This window comes from Oryzias latipes, chromosome 18 (genome assembly GCF_053564925.1).
Source record: "Oryzias latipes strain Hd-rR chromosome 18, Olatipes_Hd-rR_3.1".
Lineage (NCBI taxonomy): Eukaryota > Metazoa > Chordata > Actinopteri > Beloniformes > Adrianichthyidae > Oryzias > Oryzias latipes.
The window spans coordinates 3,752,319-3,772,446 of NC_136254.1; the positions used below are offsets into that span (position 1 = coordinate 3,752,319).

Below are 20,128 nucleotides of genomic sequence, written 5' to 3' on the forward strand. Positions count from 1 at the left end.
TTCAGGCAGTGCTGCTCACAAAAGAGCATTTGGAACTGTTTCAATTGGTTTGGTCCAGTATGGTCCATGTAGTGTGAATGCAGACCAGATTACATTAAACTGTTAGATTTTCCTGGGAGCTAACTGAGCCGTACGTCCTTGATGGCGGCCAATAATGTGACTTTGGCGGTTTAATGTGTTCTCACGTTTGCTTTGACTGTGCAGCTTAGAAAAGCTGCTGTGATGAATGGCAGTTCTGCAGCAGTTTGAAAACCTCACACACCTGAGTACAACCTTTTTACAAAAGAACAGGACACTTATAGGACTCGCAAAGTTTAACAACACGCTCCCCACAGATTAAAATGCAAAGAATTATGAATGCAAATTTTGAATTACCAGTATTTCTACATGAATCAAACAGTTGCAGTAGAATCCTTACTTTTTTCAATGTAAGTCGTTTTTATTTACTAGGTTCTTTGTGTGGCTAGTCTGCCTTTTTGTTTTACATTGATTTTCTAGAAACAATCCTTTTTCTGCCTTATCATCAGGTCCCTTTTGTCAAATGTATCTAGTGCCTGTGAATGAGTGAGCACTTTCAACGTGGATCGATAGAGTACATGGACTACTTACTAGGTTTATCATCCACTGTTAAATATGGGGAAATACAGCATGTTATCTTAGTTTAGAAACACGTTAACTGTTTAGGAACATGCAATGGTTACCCAGAACTACAGCATAAAGGTAACTCACATCCCCAAAGTAAGATTTTCTTACATCATGTATAGACTCACCAGTGTTCATGTGTCTGATGTCTCAGGCCTGCTTGACTCTCACTGACGTAGTAATGGAAGGTATGAGTTCATTATAAAGCTAATGACATGCTTTCTGTGTGTTGATCTTATGACATGAATATGTAACCCCCCCCAGAAGGATCTCCACAGACTGGTCTCAGCAGTTACACACCTTTTCCTTTTACTGCGGAATCCTTTCATTGCAAACACAATAATGCATTTTTAAGGTGGACTGTCCCAAACGCATCGGCTTCTGTCAGGAAAAAACAAACACATTTTCTTTTAAGCTGAGCTTGGCCGGCCGCTGACCTGCTGCTGGAGTGGAATGTTCTAATATAGCATTTATGTTAGTGTTTCAGCAATTACATTTTGATATCGTAAGGTTTAGGCTCAGCCAGGAGACCAAACCTTCAGTACTCAGTGTTAATTGAACTTAGTTGATCACACTGGGGAGAAACTAACCTGTAATGGCAGCTCAAAAGAAAAAAATAAAGCAGTTACAGTACAAATGCAACAACAGGTCATGACAGGTCATCCTCCAAACAGTGAAGGGTCAGTACAGCTAATGTCTGAGACACAGTCTGGCAATCTCATGACTGCAGGAACAGAACAGTTACTTTCTCTGCTTAGAAGGAAGGACTTTCTTCCTTCTGTGCTTCAATCTTTACCCAAAAATTGCTATAATGGGTCATTTTAAAGAAATGCCTTTGCTATATAACAATTTTGGTCTTTGAAAAACCTACAGTAGTAATTCACACAAGGTAACAAACAAAAAACCCATAACATTGTGACCAGATTCTGCCATGTTGACATGCAGTATTTCTTTTTGTTAAATTAGCTTTAAAGACATCTGCAACCATTAGTGACCATGTGTGTTTTTTTGCCATCATTTCCTTGATGGGGAAATGACTAAATGTCTTAAGCTACGTTCACACCAGCTTCAGCAAGTGACCACTTTCAATGAAACGTGTATTTAAAGATTCAGGCTTCTGCGGTCAAAACTGTCGCATTCGCCTTGAGTCTCTTCCAAATGTAGGTGGCAGACATGCACTAGTAAATCGTTAAAAAAAGAAAAAAGAAGAAGAAGCCCCTCCCTGCTTGTCCAGTGTGAACACCAAGAGTTAAGAACCTGCTTCACACCAAAGCCATATAACATTTAGTTATTTTGGAAGAGCCAGCTATATTTGATGTAGTGGAAAAGAATGTAGAATGACTAGGACAAAGTTTGCCAAAAACAAACTTGTATTTGAGATGTAAATATTCAAATGAAACTGATCTGAGACGAGTGGGTGGGTGCATGCAGACCTTCTGCTTATTCTTCATCTGTGGCCTCCACTAACAGGATGACTGAAGAAAACAACTTGTATGAATAATTTTCCAGCCTTCCTCCTCCACATGCCTGCTTCAGTTATGTGTGTGGAATCTCAAAGAGTATGATAACAAAAAACAAAACTGCACTCTTTGCTTTTTTTTTTTTTTTTAAATGAACTTCATACTGATGATTTCTTGTTCGCCAAATGGTTGTTGAGGACATCACTCAGCTGGACTGTTAATACATTCGTCGTATTGATTATGATGTCCTGAAGCTCTGAATGGGAAATATGAAGTGTCAAGTCCTCATTAATTCTGGAGAGCACTTGGCAAACATCATTGGCTTACTCCATTAGACAAAGTCCACATATAATTGACCTTGTAGCTCATTTGTCTTCAGCTAAAGGTTCTGGTTCTTAGTGGTGACAAATATCCAGAGTTGGAAGCTTTTTGGAGGGTTTTATCTCCGTAACAGAATCTTGCCCCTGTGTGAAAGGTTTTACTGGCTGTTCATTTTATGTTAACTTAAAGATAAAACATAAAGAGGTGGTTTTGATGATATGAGAGGCCGTGAGCACTTCAAACTGTGTTTATTCATATGCCCTAACATCAAAGGCGTCTTTGTATTTTTTTTATAATTTCTTTTGGCATTTTCTGCAAAATTCTGTGGAACAGAGAACTGTGATGGGGGGGGGGGTAATTGGCTCCAAAGTGTGGATTGGTTTTTCCTTTTATGTTTTAATATAAAGAGACAGTAATTGTGCTTGAGCACAGAGATATCCCCAAAAACTGAATTTCTGCTTCCTTCAGGACATTACGTCAGGGGGTGGGCGGAGCGAGCAAACATCAAATGGCATTAGCAGCGCTCCAGGGTGATGCAGTCAAATCTATTCCAGAATATTGTAAGCCCCCCTTTTTAAAAAATCCTGTAGGCATCAAAACAGACCCATGCAACGTCTGCAGTGGAAGCCTTTGTGTCGGGGAAGTCTCTAATAATCACACCTGCTGACAACGACATTGGCTTTGCCTGAAAAACTCAAATTTCACCTGTCACGCAGCGCAGCGTCACTCAGGCTGCAAATTACAGGAGTAACATCTCTACAATAATGGATGAAAGATTGGCTAATTTCTCTTTTATCAACAGTGGCTAACGAGAGGCTTTTAACAAATTAATCAGCAAATACAACAGTTTGTTCTTTGTTTAGCATAAATAGGATTTGACGCTTTATTATTTGTGTGTAATGCATTATTCCTGCCCTCCTTACCTGCACATCATCTCTCATGCTGTTAAATGAGCAGTAACACTTGTTTTCTAAAATAACTTTAAATTGAACAAACATTTGGATTTTAGTTTGCGGTAGTGAATAATACATTTTTGGGAGGTTTAATGGGCTAAAGAGCTCAAGAAAAGATTGCAATATTGAGCCAAAATTGGATTTCTTTTCATACAAAGAGCAGGGGGAAAAATTCACCTGTTAAAAAAAAAACAGAGGTGTGATATTAGTCAGGTGAAATTTCCATTAAAATTACCCGCGGCCTTATGTCTCTGGTTCCTAATATAGCTCTGTTCTCTCTCACTCCTTTTATTGTTGATAAAATGGAAAATCTTGGTATGTTGTGGGCTGGGGCCTGTAAGTCTGATTTGCAGCTCTTGTGTTTTCGGAGTTGTGATAATGAGGTGCATTTTCTGGGATGTCTACTCCTGGGAAGATTGTCAGCTGTGTTGAATGGGTTGTGCTTTAGAATAATCTCTCTGGCTGCAGAATGATGGAGTCCAAATTGTTTGGAAATGGTTTTCTAACCCTTCCCAGATTGACATACAGCAGCTGCTGATGTCTCTCCTTTTTTGGCAAACTGTGAAGACAAAACTAAATTCTCCTCAGTAGCACACTAGCAGACTGATTCTTTGAGGTCTGCACCCTGCGGATGTTTGGTCCACTTTTTTTAAGCTCATTTGGGTTTGATAAACACAGGAGAAACGCCTTATGTTTTATCAGAGGCTCTATTAGACTAATGATAACAGAACAACTGATTATTGCTACTAATTTGCACAAACAATGTACTTGGTAAAAAAAAAGGATCTAATTGTGTATTTGTAACAGAGGTAGAGCGGTTGACTGCCTTTACCGCTCATGTGTCAAAGTGTCTTTGGCCAAGACACTGAACCCCACATTGTTACAGTTTACAACTCAAGAACCCAAATGCAGAGTAAAACTTGATGCAAAAGGCCAAGTTTGAAGACTGTACACCAAAACCAAGGAGTAGCACACAAAACACTCCAACAAAGAGATACAAAACAAGGCGGCTTAAATAGACAGACTACCCAGTTAACTAACAGGGTCCATCTGTGGACTCCAGCAGGTAGCACAGGTGAGTGGGCGGAGCCACAGCAGACCTGCACAAGATCACAGAGTGAAAACCACAAACAAAACAAGCAGAACGTGTCACACATTGATCCTGGTGAACGTGGCTGCAGACATCATCTGCCAGAACTGGAAGTCCCCCTGTACCGCTTTAAAATAAAAAATGTACTATATTTCTTACCAGTTAGGTTTCTTCCCATTTTAATGTTATAGTTTTTTTTTAAATTCCAAATACTTAGGTTAAGTTATCCTTTAAAAGCAATAAAACAATTACCTATTTGTCCCATTCCGGCTTATCAAGCTCACTAGAACTTTATTTTCTACTGAAATGGCACAGCATAAAATGACATCAAATCATTGATGAGTCTTCTTCATTTAGAAGGGCGTCTGTCTAAAAGTGGGCAACCTCTGCTTCCACATCTCCTTTTTGTTGCTGTTTTATTCCCTGCTGTTGCTTTATATTTTTATGATTTGTACTTCTACTACGTTTGTTTTTTCAAAATTGCAAGACTTATAGTTTATTAAAATCAAAATTCCTCAGCAAAGAGCAGATCTGCGTTGAAGGAGCACAAACACGATCAACTTCCCTTCAAACCCTTCAAAATCAAACCCACATTAATTTTAAAGAGGAGGCAGTGCATTCAACATTTTCAAGCTTTTTTTTTTTTCAAACGTAAAATGTTTTTGACGGCTTTATTCCTAACCCGTAAATAATGAAAAAAAGGCCGAAACAAAACATTTCTGTTATTGTCTGCAGCCAGGTCCCTCTCAGTGAATGTGTGTGCGCTTGACTGAAGAGGAATTTGACTGTAAAGCACTTTGGAAGGAAATAAAGGACTAAATAATTATACACCCTTTATAGATTTAAAGCTCTTATTGTTGTCTGAAACACTGTGATGTATGCTCAAAGTTTTCCTGATTTACTATTAATAATATTGATATATTATGATTGATCTTGTACTTGTTTAGAAGGTAGGTTTAGTTCAAATGTATTATTTATTATGAATTATTTATTTCAGTTATCCTTCTTTTGATTTGCCCTGATATCTTTATCCCTTTCCTTTTTTGCAGGAGAGCTGTACATCGGTGGCGTGACGAAGAGCATGTACAGTAATCTGCCCAAGCTGATTGCATCCCGGGACGGGTACCAGGGGTGTCTGGCCTCTGTGGACCTGAATGGGAGACTCCCCGACCTGATTGCAGATGCCCTCCACAGGGTGGGTCAGGTGGAGCGAGGCTGCGATGGTACGTGACCCGGCTTCTGGCTGCATGATTAGAAACCTATAACCCAGGCAATGGAAGTTGCGGTTGGGAGGGGGCTCCTGGTAATTCTTGAAAAGGGATTTATTTTTGGTTTCTTGGCAAACACCAATGGCTTGATCTAGATTGTCTGAGTCGCTATGGTCGCTCTGTTTTCTGCACATCCCTCATAAATCTTCATAAAAGTTGCATTTGGTAAGCATCTTTGCCTCTGTTCTTGTCAGTGCAGCTAATCTCAGCAGTACCCCACCCTCACGGCGTTTTGCTTCATTAATCTTGCATTTGTTGTGTTTTTGCGTTTGCCATGCACCGATTGTTATTTTTCCAAGTCTACACTGCTCTGGAGCCAGTTCGTTAATCCTGCATACAACGGGAGTTTATATTTGAAACATTCTCCTTGCACGCACACCACTCTGAGTCATCCTCTTCAGTGTCTCAATGGTGCACCAAGAACAGAGATTTAATTTCCCTTTGGTCAGCAGCAAGCAGCTGAAGCTTTTCCTCCTCCTTCCTCCTGCTAAAACGCCGCTGCTCCTGCCAGCCGTCCTTATTACCTGCCTACAGTCAAACTCAGCTATTAATTTAGACCAAACACAGTTTAAAACTGCATTAAGCAATCACATTGACTCCCGAAGGCTCATGCAATGGATGCTAATATGTTTTAATGGCCAGAGAAAGAAGGACTGGAAACTCACCAGTTTCAGAAAGGTGGGCTTCTTTGACAGATGTACTTCTCCCAGGCCTTGAGGCTGTTGAAAATCCATATACTCCCTTGTGGATATTACAGGAATACATCAAAAATAGCCCTGGGGTGTTATAGCATCTAATTTACTGTAATTAAATTCAGAATTTTATTAGGCCTGAGGTTTTGCTTCAGAATGTGGTCAGAGGTGGCTGCCAGCGCTGTCCCTCCTCACTAAAGTCCTACGTGGAGCCATAATATTGAAATCGCTCCTTTAGCCTTCTAATGACTCGGGGATTAGAAGGGAGGGGGGGGGCATTACGTGCTAAGTCATGATATATGAGCTCTGTAACTTTGCAAGTATGAGCGTTTGTACCACAGCAGGTTTGCAGGGATGAAATCCAACTCCAAGTTGGATTAATATCTTTCGTTTTTGATGGTTGTATTCTGAAGAAAATGTCCATCTTTAACGTGGTGCAGAGTTTGTCTGCACAACGGAAGGAAGGCACGTTTATTAATGATTTTGAATAAATCGCCTCCCTTACCAAAGCTTTGAGACGAAATTAAGTCTCTGACAGCCGTACAGAATACATGAGTTGTTCAATAAATAGTTTAAAGATTATTCAATCACATTAAGATTCACTAAAACACAATTTAATCATGACATACAGGAGCAGACAGAGCTGGAAACAAAAATGTTTGGAATATAAGGTACAATCACGTATAGGTGGGTCATATTTCTGTATTTTTTAGGAGATTTGGTGGACTCAGTCTTCCTATTTGGGACTTTTGTAAATGGCACTGTGAGAATTCGGTTTCTCTGTGCAGAAACAAATTACTCTGGCACTGAACCATGTTCTTTCAAAATGTCTGTTTAATTGAGGTTTTAATGAGAAACCCCACTGTTGTCAACAAAACAGCCTCTAGACACTCCCAGAAGAAGAAGAAGAAAAAAAGGCAGAACAACAATGATCCCACCAATCATTAATCCTACCACCATTCAATGTGTAGTTCATCTAAAATGTAAAAGCATTTACTTCTATTTCCTCAAGAGTGAAAATGTTGATAGGTGGGTCTCCAGTTCAAACTTCAGGCTTGACAATGATTGAGAAAAACACCCGGGGGAATATTTTTGGGTCATTTCAAAACTAGAGGAGAATTTCGGCTTCAACAATCATGAAAAGTAAACCTTCACTTTTCTGATTTCCTGCTACATATTCCTCAATAAGAGATAATAAACTGTCAAAAGCTTGATCAGTTTAGCTTAGATCATCCAACCTTAAAATTCTTAACCCACTGTATCCCTTTTAGAGTCACAGGAGCGTACACATCAATTGTGCAATTTGTAATTCATTAAATATTTGATGATTACAAAACTCCCTGTTACCACTTTTTGCAGGTAACAGGGTGGCACATCTATTAGCTTTCTCTCAAGAGTACAAGCTAGTTGTTTTAGCTAGCAAACTTACAGATAGAAATAAGAAAGAAGGAAGGAAAGAAATAACTGTCTTATTCTGAATATATGAGGAACAGGTTTGCATGGGGTACTCAGACTGACGGATGTCAGAGCGAACCGAAGCTCAGTCCGAATGGAAACAAACCGAGACCACCTCCAAAGGTGGGTTTGAGAGCGGGTCCCGGACCAGAGTCCGCTTGGGTGTATGAAAATTTGTTCTGAATTATCGAGGGAAACCAACTCTGGTGCACTTTAAGTGAAGCAAATGTGTCCGGTCTGAATAAACCCTTATTCCTACGATCCAACCAGATTCAAGTTGTTAATCGAATCAAATCGACCTACAGCTTTATAAACTTGTTTCCCAAAATGAAATGAATCAATTGTATCAATGATGGAAAAGGCCATTTGGATTGAGACACAGTAGGTTTATTGCATCAAAGCGGACAACACACATGTGATGCAGCAAAAATGAGTGAACGAATGAATTTAGCAAAGACGTGTGACCATGCAGTGTGCTAAAATGTTCCCTTTGGGATTATTTTTATTTGTCAGAATAAACGTTCTTCTCTTGTAGAATGTTTAAAATGTTTGATTGACAGATGCCACACCCCCAGTTGTAGGGGTGTGGCTTTCCAATAAGATCACTCCTGACTGGTGAGAGAGGTTGCCAATCACTCCATATTGACTATTTCTGGCTCCAACAATAAAATAATGGCAAATGAATTGACTTCATTTGGTTGGAGCCTGAGGTAAACGTGTTACCAGACACTCAGATACATTCAATGGCTAGCTAACCTGTAACTGTGTGGTTGGTCCTCTATGCCTTTCAACCAACTATGAAACATTATATTCCCACCTGACTTTTCATTCATGCAAACATTCAGTTTTAAATGTAGATTAATTATTTAAAAAGGACAGCATGTATTGATACACATTTCTTTGGGATTAAACGCAAGAGTGAAATTTCTGTCGCTGGTCTCATTAGCTGGTTGCTGTTCAATTCCAAACAATAAATCTGATCAAGAACATAATATAAGCTGAAATATTTGGTAATTTAAGGTTAAATATAGGCACGAAGAGTTGCAGTTTTATTTAAAAGTCCTGCAGAGCACCCTATCTAATCCACCATGTGCCCTCATGGTTATCGTTTGCCTTGTTTATGGTCCGTGTGTTTGCTTTTTATGAAATCTCAAAAAGTACAATTACTAAAGTGGCAGAAAACAGAAAGCGCTGCTTATTTTCACTCGTACAAAAACTGTTTCTTCAGGACCCAGTACCACCTGTACGGAGGAATCTTGCTACCATCAGGGGGTGTGTCTCCAGCAGTGGGAGGGCTTCACCTGCGACTGCTCCATGACGTCCTACGGAGGCGCATTTTGCAACGATCGTAAGTGACAGTTTTCCGTGAATGCCTCAGTATGAGTGTGAACGTTGGGGTTCGGTGGCGCCGCTGAAAAGCTCGAGGTTGGAGTTAGACATGATCGGTGTAGATAAGGAGCTACACTGGTGTAGCTGTTGAAGTGGCAGTGAGAGACGCTTTGGTTGTTAGTCGAAAGTGTGACATCATTGCTTTATGTCCATGCTTTTGGCCAATTATGATCAGTTGCTCTGAATAAAGTTTGATTTTTTTTATTCTAATTTTAAAAGAAAATGTTAAAGTATAAAAATACAGTTTAAGCATATTTTAAAATACAGCCAGTCAATAGATCGCTATTAGCCGTAAACAAGGCCCTCACTTTTGAGCCACACAGATTTAACTATAGAGATGATTCATTGCTGTCCATATTTATTCACAAGACATTTACAGCCAAATCCTGCATAACTCACAGTTCATATGTAGATGGCTTTCTCTGGTGCTGCTGAGGCGCTGCCAGCACATTATGTACAAAGTAAGACTCACAAAAGCCCTGTTCGCCTGCCATGTTCTCACCTGCTGGGTGGCTGGCAGCCCCGAAAAGCAGGAAAGGAACAAGGTAAGAGAGTGGCACTGATGGATGATGAATATGCACTATTATAATGTTTGTTTCTTGTTGTTTACCTGCTGTTTTCTGGTAAAGCATAATGGTTTTTGGTTTTGGAGAAGCACTGCTCATCTTTGCCTGTTTTCATGCACACTGAAACTAAATCTAAGCACAGACCACAGAACGGACTTTCTTTGGTTATTTTGTTGGTGAGGTATGGTTTGGACGTTTCCCACCGTAAAAGTGCAGCATTAGAAACTCCTCATTTCAAGTGTCCATTGAACCAGGGTAGCCTCAGATCCTTGAAAGGTCTTAAAAACACCTGAATATTATTGAATTAGTTGTCCCTTGTTCTGTCAAGTCAAGGAGATGCAACCTCTAATTTGACACCAAACCCCCCCCCCCCCTTCCCTGCAGTTAGTTATCATTAAAAGTGACTCCGCCTCAGTCACAACTATCTGTTTTTATAGACATCACACACTACCACCTGATGACAACCATGAAGTGTTTCCACCGAAACATGTAAGGTATGTTGACGAACACAAACCGAGTCTGAGAATAAATAATATAAGAACTCAGTTAACTTTGGAGACACAATGTACTTTATTGATTCATTGGAACGTGTTCAGACTTTAGTCCCGAATTTTCAAGAGTTTCCAGCTTTTGGTTGAAACAGTTGATCGTTTTCATTTAAAGCAGGACTAAGCAGCTCAAAAGAGGAACACGTGACTCCTGAAGACGTGCTGAACTACTAGAGCAAAAACACTCAAACATGTCGCGTTGACTGATTATGGTGAGAAATTATAAAACCTTCCAGTACAGGAGATATGGAACGATAATTATGTATTCATAAATAAGCACAACAAATATTCATTCAGCTTTCAAAAGACTCACAAAAGCGCTTCCTTTTGCCAAAATAAAGGGGCCTTTCTCTTTGAAATTGAGAGCCACAATGACAGGTGAAGTATTAGACTTTGTTTGCTGTTATTGTTAGCTCCACAGAAGCAACCGGCTGGCTGGTGAGGAGTTCCCTTGGCTTGCTAAAGCTTTGAGCAATGAGGAGGTGCTAACTGTGACAGCAAAGATGAGCAGTGATGGTTTGATTTCCAGAGCTGAGGTACAACAGACAGACGCTACCTCTTGTGTTAGGAGAGACACGGTTCTGGTCTCAGTTGTGACAGGGGGAAGTGTGAGGAGCTGAGTATTGTGTGTTCCTAAGGGGATGTGTGTTGGTTCCATGTGGACACCGAGGGGAAAGACTTTAGCAGCAGCCACGTCAAACTGGTTTACCGCACAAAGAGCACAATCCCTGATAGCCAAATTGTGAAACAGTGGTCCCTCGTGGTATCGCAGTCTCACTCATTATTTCTAGTGAAATTTTGCATCCCCCCCCCTGCCCACTGTGCTCTGCATCCTGATTGGCTATTGACCTTGTCAGTCAACCTCTTTTGTGCAGAATGCATTCAGTTTGCAGCATTTACATAAATCTTCATCGCGATCAGAGCTTTGTTTTAATTCTGTAATACTCATTTTTCTATAAAGTTTTGAACTTGGACAGTTTAAACAAAAGAGAAAAGTGTGAAAATCTTCATGTGTGTCTTAAAGCATCCTTTCACAGGTTATTTATGTAACGCACCGCCTGCGATAAATGAGGGAACATTGTACTTATTACATATTTTTTAACGCAACTAAAACACAGCTTAAATGCAACATGTGGCTGCTGATTAAGGTTTAGCCTCCCCTCAGTGAGTGTTGAAAACTGTCTTTTACTGTCCAAGGTTGTTATTCTGCGGCTGACACATCTGACAACATGTATGAACACACATGTTCATCAGTGGATGTTCCAGATGTGCCAGTCAGCAGCATGACTGCCTTTTGCAAGTGTGCATGCTCTGGATTCTGTTTTCTTTCCTTCCAACAGCTTCAGTCATCATCCTAGCAGGAAACAACCATTCTTCTTTAACTTGAGCACATGGACAAAGCTCCACATTTGCTCCTTTTCTGCACCACTTCTTCTCCTTTCTTTGTACGCCCTTGCTTTTCGCCTAAACAAACCGCCGTGTCTCTCTTTCCTTATTTCGATGCTTTGATAAACATTCCAGTCTTGGGAAGTTTTTCTTGAATCTTCTCTGCAAACCAAGGTAGGGGCTTTTAGCATTTGCAGCATTTTTCAAAGCGCGTAGGAGCGGGACTCCTCGCTTTAATGTTAAACATTTTTCACATTTTCAAAACTTTATGGAAGATATATTTGCTTGTAGAAATCTTTTTACTATAAAAGATACCGTAAAAAAAATGTCTGACCTGAACAGACTTCTTTCGTAATAAAATGTAAGCTTGGATTTCATTTGAACAAATTAAATAATTCCAATCCATTTTTTTTGTAGGAAACAACAAATAAATGTGCCTGTTTCAAGCAGGGCATTAAGATCTAGAATAGTGTCATTATGTGAGTATTTGATTCAGCGATTGTGATTTATTTAATTTCTTTTTTTTATGGGAAAAAGTTTCCTTTTTTGTACCCAAATAAATAAACGTGTTTGTGACTGTAAATGCTCATGGTGCTGTTGTTTAGCAACAGATTTCCTGCAGAAAAATAAGCATAATCCCTGTCATTTTTGTCTCTACTGGAAGATAATCACCCAGCTGTAATATAACTGTTTAGGTGAAGGAAGTAAATGACAGATGCTGGATCAAGTGGTGGAAATACGCGGCACCTCACAATACCAAACAATGAAAGTGGCATCACCCTGTAATTTGCATTTGGAAAGCCACCACCTTCTCGACTATGAACGCTGATTTGTCAGCAATGAAAATGTCTGTTTGTTGCTGTTTTTTAGCTGTCAGTTGAAACACTCAAAAAGTTTGGATAACCGTAGATGATTATTCCCTTTTACTTTTACAGTTTGCCAAATTGAACCTTGATACAAAGAAAGTAGTAGTTGCTGAAAGTGCAGCACGCTAAAGGAGATGTCATAGCACTGCTAAAGGATAAACTGTTATGAGCTGACAATGAAATATTTACAACGGATGAAGAAAAAAAGCTAAAAGAGAAAAATGTTCGTTAAATGGGACTGATAACCAGAAAAGCAAACCATAAATATTTCATCTCAAAAACATAGATTACATAAATTATTAAGTCTCAAACAGAAGAAAGCAAGTTTCCAGTGACTACAGAGAAGCTGCTATTGAGTGGTCGGACAAATTTGATAACCAGTGATGAATAATTCATCTGCTTTGGGCAAAAAGCTTAAACGTCTCTTCATTGCGGGTTGTTGTGCGTCTGAATAGATCTACACAATAAAAACACAAAGATTTGACACCTGAAACGTGAATCTGCTCAATCAGAGTTGCATCACAAGTGAACTTTCTCTTGATAAGACGTACAGAAAATGTGTGAAGGAGGCAGAAACTGAATGGAATACACCAAACTACACCGAGCAAAAACTCCAGAAACAAGCAAACAATCTTTTTATACAGTGGCCACAGTATCCTAAACTTCTATTTTATCACATTCCAACCCCAACTTTGCAAACAAAGTGGCAATTCATACCGATGAAGAGATGTTTAACACGACAACGCATTTTTTCTTCTTTAAAGCTCTGTACTTTATAGATTGTTGGCCATCTTGTTGGAGGATTTATTCTTTTGAATTTAAAAAAACATTTTTTTTTATGATTACTAAAAACAGAAATGTGAAAATCTGTTCATGTAACAAAAACATTTAAATTATCAACTTTTCTATTGTTATGATATTGAGACAGATAAACAGAAGAAAGTCATTTGACATGCAATGAGAACACAATGTATAAAAAATTACATCTTAAAAAATACATATATAAAGGTCTGAAAAAAAAGTACCATACTGAGACATTTAGATTAAGAGAAGTTTGACTTCCAGCATATTTCACACTTTGAGGTGCACTTGTTAGCCTTAATAATCTAGTTTTATAACTTATATACCTTATATATGGATTCATTCTGGTTCTGCTGACTGAAGTCGAAGGGATATTTGGAGCTGACGGGACTCTCAAAATTTCCGTTGCATTTTTATTTTATTTTTTAAAATTATTTTAACATGTTGCAAACAAGGTTGGGTGTTATTGTGAATATGCCAACGCAGCTAGCATGTAGTGGTGTTGTAGCGTATTTTTCGTACATGTTAAGGTTGGGAGTTGGCAAAGTCACAGTTATTTTAGCGATTACATGTTGCAAACACGTTTGGGAGTTACAGGTATTGCTAATACGCTAACGTCGCTAATGTGTAGCCTGCTACAACAAGTGGTAGATTGAACACAGTCTGACTGATGGACCTATGGCTGACTCTTTTGTCTGGCTTGATGCGCCTCATAGTCCAATGTGCCTTATATACAGTATGTTCAAAAATTGACCATTCATTGATTGTGTGCCCTATAGTTCTCCTTATATGCGACTAAAAAAATTTTCACAGAGGATTTCCATCGATTTTCCCCTTTTTATATGCACTAAGACCCAAAATCAAGTATATAATAAAACTTCTGGGTCATACTTTGACCCATTCTGATCATCTGATTTCACAATGACTCCGGGTTAATTCCTTGACCTGCTTATCTCTGACTTTCTATCAAACAGGAACTGATACCACTGAGTTAATCCAGCTGTCTTATGGAAAGCACGCTGGTGCTGAAAGTGATCACAGCCCAAGGTTAATGATGCTGCGCTTTGCCCTCGGTCTAAGGGCACTTCTCTGCCGCTTGCTCGGGCTGAATGAAGTCGTCAGGGTTCTGTGTAGCAGTGCTGATGGCAGTCTGACAGCTCCATCGGCGCTGGTTGGATGCGTTTCTGTGTCTGCGGACATCTGAGGCTGTGGAAGAGAAGCTTTCAGTTTGTTCATCAGTATTGTTTGCACTCCCTTGTTGAGGCTCAGGAGAGAAATCCGCATGATGCTAACACTTGGAAATTCCCTTGAAGAAAGCTCAGGTGCACACAGACCTGCTGTTTAGCATTCTACTCTTTTACAGAGCAAAGGACTGCAGAGACTCCCCCAGCTAACACTTCAGAGCTGATTTATTTTCACATTTTATTTTATTTTTTAAAAACAGGCTTTTCGTTTCTTTTCTGATTAACAGGAGCGGCAGATAAATCCACAGCCTTAAAAAAAAACATCCTATTTATCTGCAATAGGAGATCATATCTTTTACAGTAATGCTGTTTTTATGCAAATAGATTCATAGAAAAGAGTTGTCTTATATCCATTCTTGCACATGCTCTCACCGGAGAGCATTTGTTATTCAGCAGCCACCGTCAGTGATTGACTGGTCTATTTTTCTGTGCATAGCGTATAAGTGGGCCACTTGGTATTCTGCTTTATTCATCTGGAACCAGCCCCGACAGAGATGCTGTGTAAGTGCATGTGGTAGAAAGACTTGGACTCGCTCTTGCTCCACCTGCACACAGAGGATATGTGTAACAGTGTGTGCAACGTGGACTTGGTTTCTTTCTTCCATTCCCGCTTATGCATGGGAGATGAAGTGAGAAAAATGAGACGGAGGGGGGGGTTGCAGAGAAGGTCCAGTGAGGGGAGGCTGCCTCTATGCGGTTCTTTGTAATACTCATTCACGGGGTGTCAGCACAGCACTCGTGTGTGTTCTGCCAGTCCAGCTGCTGGAGCACAGAGCTGTCAAGCATACTAACTAAGCCGAGTATAAATGTGTTTGCAGTTCTGCTGATATTGAGCCTTCTTTCTGTCCAGGTGCTTCTGTGGGGCTGCTTCTCATGGCACCCAAACACTCAGCAGAAAGCACACACACACACACACACACACACACACACACACACACACAACAATCCTCATATTTTAAAGCTGTTTGTTGTACATGGATTTATTTGTCTGCAAGTGGATGCATCAGAATGGAGGAGCACCTACGTCACAGCTACAAGCATTTTTCTAACTGCATTTTTTCATCTGCTCCTGATTCACAATGATTTGAATAAATAAACTCTCAGGGATGTCATTTCAATTCTATAAGGCATTCGACCCATTGTTTTCCTGTTTGTCTTTCTTTATTCTAGCACCTTCCGCCATTTTTTTGGCGCTTAACGTCTTCTACAATTTTTCAGGTATTTTAGTCGTTCAACTATTAAAATGTTCAGCTCTTTCATCTTTTTCCAGCTGTGACTTTTGGTCCTTCAAATCCTTGAACTTCTCAAGACATTCCAGGATTTTTGCCTCCATTGAAATACATGGAGAATCCTTGGTGCAAAATTTTTTACAAAAATATTTTTTTCTGTGCTGCTTTTTTTTTTCTTCTTTTTTTTTGAAATGGTTTATTTCAAGCAATTAACTAGAAATAATACACCAAAGCAATATAATCATCAGTTGTACATTCATAAAGTAACTAATCAAATGTATGATAATTAGACATATTAATAAATATAGCTTGAAAGGGAGTGGAAGGAAGCAAACTTATATAATCCCACCCCGTTATACTGTAACCATTTTATTACATGATTTATCAATATCCGGTTCCCAGTTTTTATCAGACAGAATTAAAAATCATAAGGTATCGATAAAGCACATGACAAAGATGAATTACTTAATTATTATGTAAAAAATAACTATTTTAGAAATCAACATGACAAATGCAGATCAGTCATCTAAAATATATGCAGATTAAGTTACTTATAAAAGTCATTCATATGATCAAAACATAATACTATATCAGTAAAGTAGACACAACACTGTTTCAGGAATTTTCATAGCAAAATTTCATCAAGTATCAAAAGTTAAAAACGTGCAAAATTATGCTACATTAGGAAAGATTTTTGAATCAATTTATGAATTTTTGGAGCAAGTGAAGTAATATCATTAAAAGACAATCAATTTAACAATTTTCAATAAGTGATTAATCATTTGTTTTACTTTTTTTAATATTTTTTTCTTTTTTTTATATATTAAAGTAATGCTGTAAGGAAAAAAATAAAAGGGTCCATTATCTGTCGATTGTCCAAGGTTGGCATTTCTTCTTCTGCTGAATAACAGCTGATCTGCTGGGTTCAAAACAGTTAATAGTTCTCTTCGATGTTATGTCTGCAGACATTAGATTCAGGTCCATATCCTTCTTCAGCTGATAACAGCTGCGGTGAAAGTTGAGGTCAAGTTCTCTGCATGTCAGAGCTCTGCTGTTATTCAGGTGACGTCAGATGATGGAGAAAGTGAAGAATCCAGGTGTCATATTTCTTGAAATTATTTGGCTCTTTGATTATTACTGCATGTTGTTTCAGACAACCGTAATCAAGCACTTCTCAAAATCCTTCATGGTGTTCACAACCAAAACCTTGGCCCGGTCCGGTGGACCGAGTGGTTTGACGTAAATCCTGCAGCCTTTAACCCAAGTGTTCTCAATCTGCTTCTGCGTCTTGAGAAGCCTTGTATGTTTGGAGATTTCAGCATTCCTTCTGGTCAGATGGTCGTTCAGATAAGCAGCCGAACCTTTCAGGTGTTTCCTTTGGGTCATCAGAGCTAGCTTGTGTTTTTGATTCACAAACCTGATGAGGATCGCTGGTTTATCCGACTCCTTTCTCCTGGGGAGCAGGTGGCAGGTCTCGATGGTATTGAGATCCAGGGAAATCTCTTTAGATGTGAGAAATGAATGTATTTGCTGTTCCAGAGACTCTGGACCGCTCGCCGGTTCACTGCTAGCTACGCTAGCGCTAGCATCAGCAGTGCTTGCTCCTGCTGTCAGTTTCGCTCGAGGTTTGATTGGTACTCCAGTGAGAATGACATTATTCATCCTTACTTGCTGTTCCACATCGTCTAGTCTTTTCTCCAGAATGTCGACCTGGTTTTCTCGTTGCTCGTTTTGAGCCCGTAATCTTCGGAACTCTTCCATCATTTCCAAAAGTGGCGTTAGCTTAGCCGACACCTGATCAGTAAAGCTTTTCATCGTAGCTCCAATATCATCAAGAGTCTTTTTGAGGTCTTCGTATTCCTGGGTTTTCTTAGGGGCCATGGTCAGCTCTCTTTTTTGGAAAAAATCAACCTTTTTAAGTAATTTGAAGATAGTTGTATCCGCAGAGAGACACGCCACGCGCCCTGCCCGTAACCCGTAACCAGAAATGGTTCACTTTATTTATGGTCAACTTTGATCATTTATTTACTTATTGTACCAATTATAACCCTTTAAGTTTCATTTTCATTCAGCAACATAGCATTCAACCTACATTTTATTCTGGAAATGCAGCTCCTTCTAGTTTTCTTTATACTTGTCCCCTATCTTAAGAAAAAAAACTACATGAACATGTTAAAAACCTTATTTTCATCGTAGTGGGTCTTTAAAGTCCTGATGTTTTTTGTTTGTTGTCCCTAAGATGTAACTCCGTTTGTCCAGCAGGAATTCTTTGTTTACCACATTAGAAGTTGTGGTCGGTGCTCCTTAAAATGTTGCGGTTTGGAGAAACTTCCCACTTAAAAAACATAAACTAATAAAACCTTCGGGCAGAGCATTAAAGTATTTAGTGTAGCCTGGGTATGTCAAACAGCATTAGGTGATTATCTCGGCTCAGTGGCTCAGACCATGTTTGGTCTTACAACATGATGAAGACCCTACGGACGCCGTCGAATTGAACTAGCGAAAAAGATGAGTAAATTCTGTAGCGTTCCTCCAAACTCTGTCGAAAGGGAGCCTTGCTGTCTCATAATTTAAAGAACACTGCTAGAGGAGATATTGGCAGTGGCCTAGGGCTCCGTCTGCAATTCAACCCCTGGGTAACTTCATGAGCATCAAAAGGAAAGACGGAAAGCTTGTAGAAACATTAGGCAGCTGCGAAAAACATCCCGACTGTTTTGTAATTTTTTGAGGATGAGACATATTAAGGCAGAAGATCCACAGACTGATTATGCGGCTCTCATATGTTTGTTTTGTTCAGAACACAAAGATTTATTTTGAAGAAGAGGCTCAGACATGAAACACATCAGAGCTTCTGGACTGTCAGTCTTTTTTTTTTTTTTTGCTGTTGCTTTTTGTTTAATGATGAAATAGGTCCTTAGAAAAGATGATGGATTGTAGATAGAACTAACTCTAGGTCTATCTGTGTCTCTTGACTTTTAGATATGTACAAACTGAGAAAAATCAGTTTGTATTTATATGCAGACAGTTATTTTGCATGCATCATTTGATTATTTCTTCTTTTGTGCTTTGTTTTAATCTTACCATTTAATCAGTTGTGTTATTACGCAATAACACGTTTTTTTCATTGAATTGGCTGCTTGTGATTGGGTTTGCTGTAAACTCTTCCAGTACGGTACCTGGATGAACTGGAGGATTTCAAAGTCCCACTTCTATCATCTTTTGTAAAAGTGTTCCCAGTGGTCTTTCAATCAAAATTATGCAGTTTTTAGCCAAAATGGAGAAAAAACAAAATCCTTTTTTAAGACAGTTTTTGCAGCAGGACTTCATCAGAAACGCAGTTGTGGGTGGGAATATTAGCGTGGAGTAAGTCTTCAATCATTTCCCATAATCCCTTTATTTACACTCTCTCCTGCTAGCTTTAAACGCCAACCTGCCAACAGCGGTGCCAGAAAATCTGCGAGCAACATCAGAGCTATTCAGCAGTTTAGATCCAGATTCCAGCTCGGATGAGGAAAACAAAGACGTTCATGGATCTATTTGTCTGACAGTGGATGATCAGAATGGAGCAGAGCAGGAAGCTTGACGCCCGCCAACAATATCACCTACGTCACGCCTACAAGCTTTTTCCAATGGCATTTTCTTTCATCTGCTCCTGATTCACAGCAATTTGAATAAAGAAAAACTTAATTTTATTTATGTATATCCTCTATCATGAGAAAAGTGCCACAGGAAGATATTAAAACACCATTTTCATTGTAGTGGGTCTTGAAACAGTTACTTTTTTTCAGTTTTTATACGTGAAAGTGTTTATTTGTCTTTTTTTTTTTAGGTTTGATTGTGTTTGTACTGTGGTAACATCACACCCAACAATCGTCTTTCACCCACTGACAATGACTCAGTGCTGTGCACTAAGTATCTAACTCCCTTCTTCTGTGGCCTACTGTCAGAGCTTGATAAGCTTCATAGGCTTCAGCAGACGTCTGGCACGCTGAGCTCTTCTAGCAATGCCTCCTTGCCAAACTTCAATACGAGCTGAGCACTGAAATAGATTTGCTCTTATTCTCTTCAGTTACTCAGCAGGTGATGGGTTGTTTGGTGCATCAAATCAAAGGTGGACATAGATCTATAAAGCAAAACAGAATCCCCTCTCACATGTGTGAGATGCTCCCGGTTTGGGCTTTCGGTCAATTGTTGGGTTGCCTGCAACGACGAAGGTCG

At 39.3% G+C, this 20,128-nt stretch overlaps 1 protein-coding gene across 12 annotated transcripts in view; it reads left to right on the forward strand.

The window, feature by feature from the left end:
• Nucleotides 1–20,128, forward strand: part of nrxn2b (neurexin 2b) — an 806,770-nt gene that overhangs the window by 452,300 nt on the left and 334,342 nt on the right. For all 12 annotated transcript variants that reach the window (XM_078936626.1, XM_078936632.1, XM_078936630.1 and 9 more), the window contains 2 exons: nucleotides 5,516–5,689; nucleotides 9,110–9,229. In XM_078936626.1, the coding sequence (XP_078792752.1) occupies nucleotides 5,516–5,689; nucleotides 9,110–9,229 (294 nt within the window). The remainder of the gene's footprint in view (nucleotides 1–5,515; nucleotides 5,690–9,109; nucleotides 9,230–20,128) is intronic.